At 59.4% G+C, this 2224-nt stretch overlaps 2 protein-coding genes; both read right to left on the bottom strand.

Annotated features, from left to right (window-relative positions):
* Nucleotides 1-709: 709 nt before the first annotated feature.
* Nucleotides 710-1820, bottom strand: CHC_T00007388001 (hypothetical protein). XM_005710980.1 is given in 2 exon segments: nucleotides 710-827; nucleotides 828-1820. 1 exon segment carries the CDS (start codon nucleotides 1818-1820, stop codon nucleotides 828-830), a length of 993 nt encoding a protein of 330 aa, XP_005711037.1. The 3' UTR covers nucleotides 710-827.
* An 11-nt stretch (nucleotides 1821-1831) lies between these two features.
* CHC_T00007387001 (hypothetical protein) lies at nucleotides 1832-1954 on the bottom strand. Its single transcript, XM_005710979.1, has one exon. The coding sequence runs from the start codon at nucleotides 1952-1954 to the stop codon at nucleotides 1832-1834; it is 123 nt and encodes a 40-aa protein (XP_005711036.1).
* Between the last annotated feature and the right edge of the window lie 270 nt (nucleotides 1955-2224).

Below are 2224 nucleotides of genomic sequence, written 5' to 3'. Positions count from 1 at the left end.
GCGGGCTGTATTGGGAGGCAATGGGCGCATTTGTTAGACTTATTGACTACAGTACCCCTCGAGGGGTACTGCAGACAACAGTACATATCACATTTCTCTTTTTTCAATATCAATTCAGGGACTTATCCCCAAGGCGGTCTCGCGCGGCTCTCGCAATGGGCGCATTCCCCCTTATCCCTCAGGCGGTCTCGCGCGGCGGTCACCACCAAGTACAGTACTCAGTAGGCGTGTGCACCGCAAGTGCGGTACAGTGCCTCCTACGATATAGTGCTATAGCGTGACATACCTCTAGCTATGGCACTATTGGGGGGATGGCACTATATAAAGGAGGCTCAAATACATACAGTATATTTGGGGACAAAGCACACTGCTAACACAAACACAACAAAGCCTGTATAACACAACTAAATAACTTCATCCTTTGAGTACTGAACCATGCCGGATGATACACGTGTGAGCTTATGATAACCTGTGCCAGAGGGTGACCCATAGCACTATATAGAGGAAAGCACTACTAAAGTAGGCACTATTGAGCGACCCCCCCTCGTAATGTTATGTTACACCTCTCAAGACCGGGCGGTGTACTGTATGCATGTGGTACGTAGCCGCGTCGAGATGACGGGGCACGCACTGACACTTTGCGACTGCGACGCGGCAAAGCTCCGACGGAGGCACGAAAGAGGAAAAAAGAAAAAACAAGAGAAAAAAGAAAAAAGATACGGTTATCATAAGCATACACTCTGCAACTGCACCCCAAGTCCACAACGCCATCAACAACACCAAAACACTATCTCAAAAAACAGCCCCAAGCTACAAACTACACATTTCTACAAGCACCGCACCTCCAAATCGTCCACCATGTGGTGATGGAGGAGCAGTTCATTGATGCCGAGCTTGCGTGCCTTTCCGAGCGCCTTGTTGGGGTAGACGGGACACACGCCGCGCTCCTCGCCAAACCCGATGTAGTACCGGATCCCCGTCTTGATAAACGACCCGAGCGAGTTGCCCTCGAGCACGATCTCGCCCACGTAGATGGACATGATCTGCTTGCGGTGGAGGCAGAACGTCGCCCCGAGCTCGTCAAAGTACATCGGCTGCGTGCCCAGCTTGACCACCCCGACCTGCACGGGCAGCCGAATCAGCTGCCCCTGGATGTACACCTTGCGCTCCTTCTTGCCCTTGTTGTACAGGTAGTAGTGCACCCCGATCGTCGTCACGCGCCGGTACACCTCCTCGTGACTGATCGGCCCGGTGTACGCCAGGTGCCCGAACAGCTCGCTCACCTCCTCCGTAAACTTGAACTTTGCCGACGCCCGATAGTTGAGCCTGACCACCGACCCGATCTCCAGCTCGCGCGACGACGAGCTCGCCCCGATCGACCGCAACGCCTCGTTGGAGGGTAGCCTGCATTTCACCACAAAGTTGGCCATGGCCGAGTGCGTCGGCGTGCGCGACGCGCTCGACATCGTGCTCAGCAGTTCCGCGGAGAGCCCGGTGCTCGTCGTCTCGGACGTCTGCTCGCGCGTGCTGGACGCCTGCATCTGCTGGTCCACGAGCTCGGTCAGCCGCACGCGGCACAGAATGCACGAGCAGCTGGACCGCCGGTACGTCAGTTCGTGCCGCTGCCGCGGGTGCGTCCCCGGCTGGAACCGGTCGCCCAGCAGCAGGTTGCACCACGCCCCCGCTACCATCCGCACCCCGGCCTGGTACAGCCGCCCGCTGCTCAGGTCCCGCCGGATGATGTCCAGGTCCGAGTCCTCGGTCGCCTGGTGTATCACGTAGGAAAACGCCGCCCCCGTCGTGATCGGCGTCTTGTTCATCAGCCGAATCGCTAAGTTGTGCGCCTTGGGTCCGAGCGTGTTCTTGAGAAACCGGAGCAGCACCTCCTCCCCGCGCACGTCCTGCGGGATATCGCGCGGGTCGTCGTGCTGATTGGACCCAAAGTAGTGTGCATCCTGCGTGTCGTCCGTGCCCGTGGTGGGCGAGTGCGCAAACTGCCCGCTAGACGCGGCCGACGAGCGCGGGAGCGAGACCGCGGGGTTGCTAGACCTGCTGCGCCTGCGCCTGCGCCTGGGCAGCAGTCGTGCGACGAGCGTGCTCCTGTGCGCGGGGGGCGCGGCGCGCGGCGCGGAGTCGATGTAGTGGTGGTACACGGGGGCGGTGTCCGCTGTGGCCGGCGGGCGGTGCGGCACGAAGCTGTCAAGCTCGGGTGCGGCGACTGGAT

Source organism: Chondrus crispus, genomic scaffold, assembly GCF_000350225.1.
Source record: "Chondrus crispus Stackhouse genomic scaffold, scaffold_71, whole genome shotgun sequence".
NCBI classification, from domain to species: Eukaryota; Rhodophyta; class Florideophyceae; order Gigartinales; family Gigartinaceae; genus Chondrus; species Chondrus crispus.
This window is presented reverse-complemented; position numbering and strand designations above follow the sequence as displayed.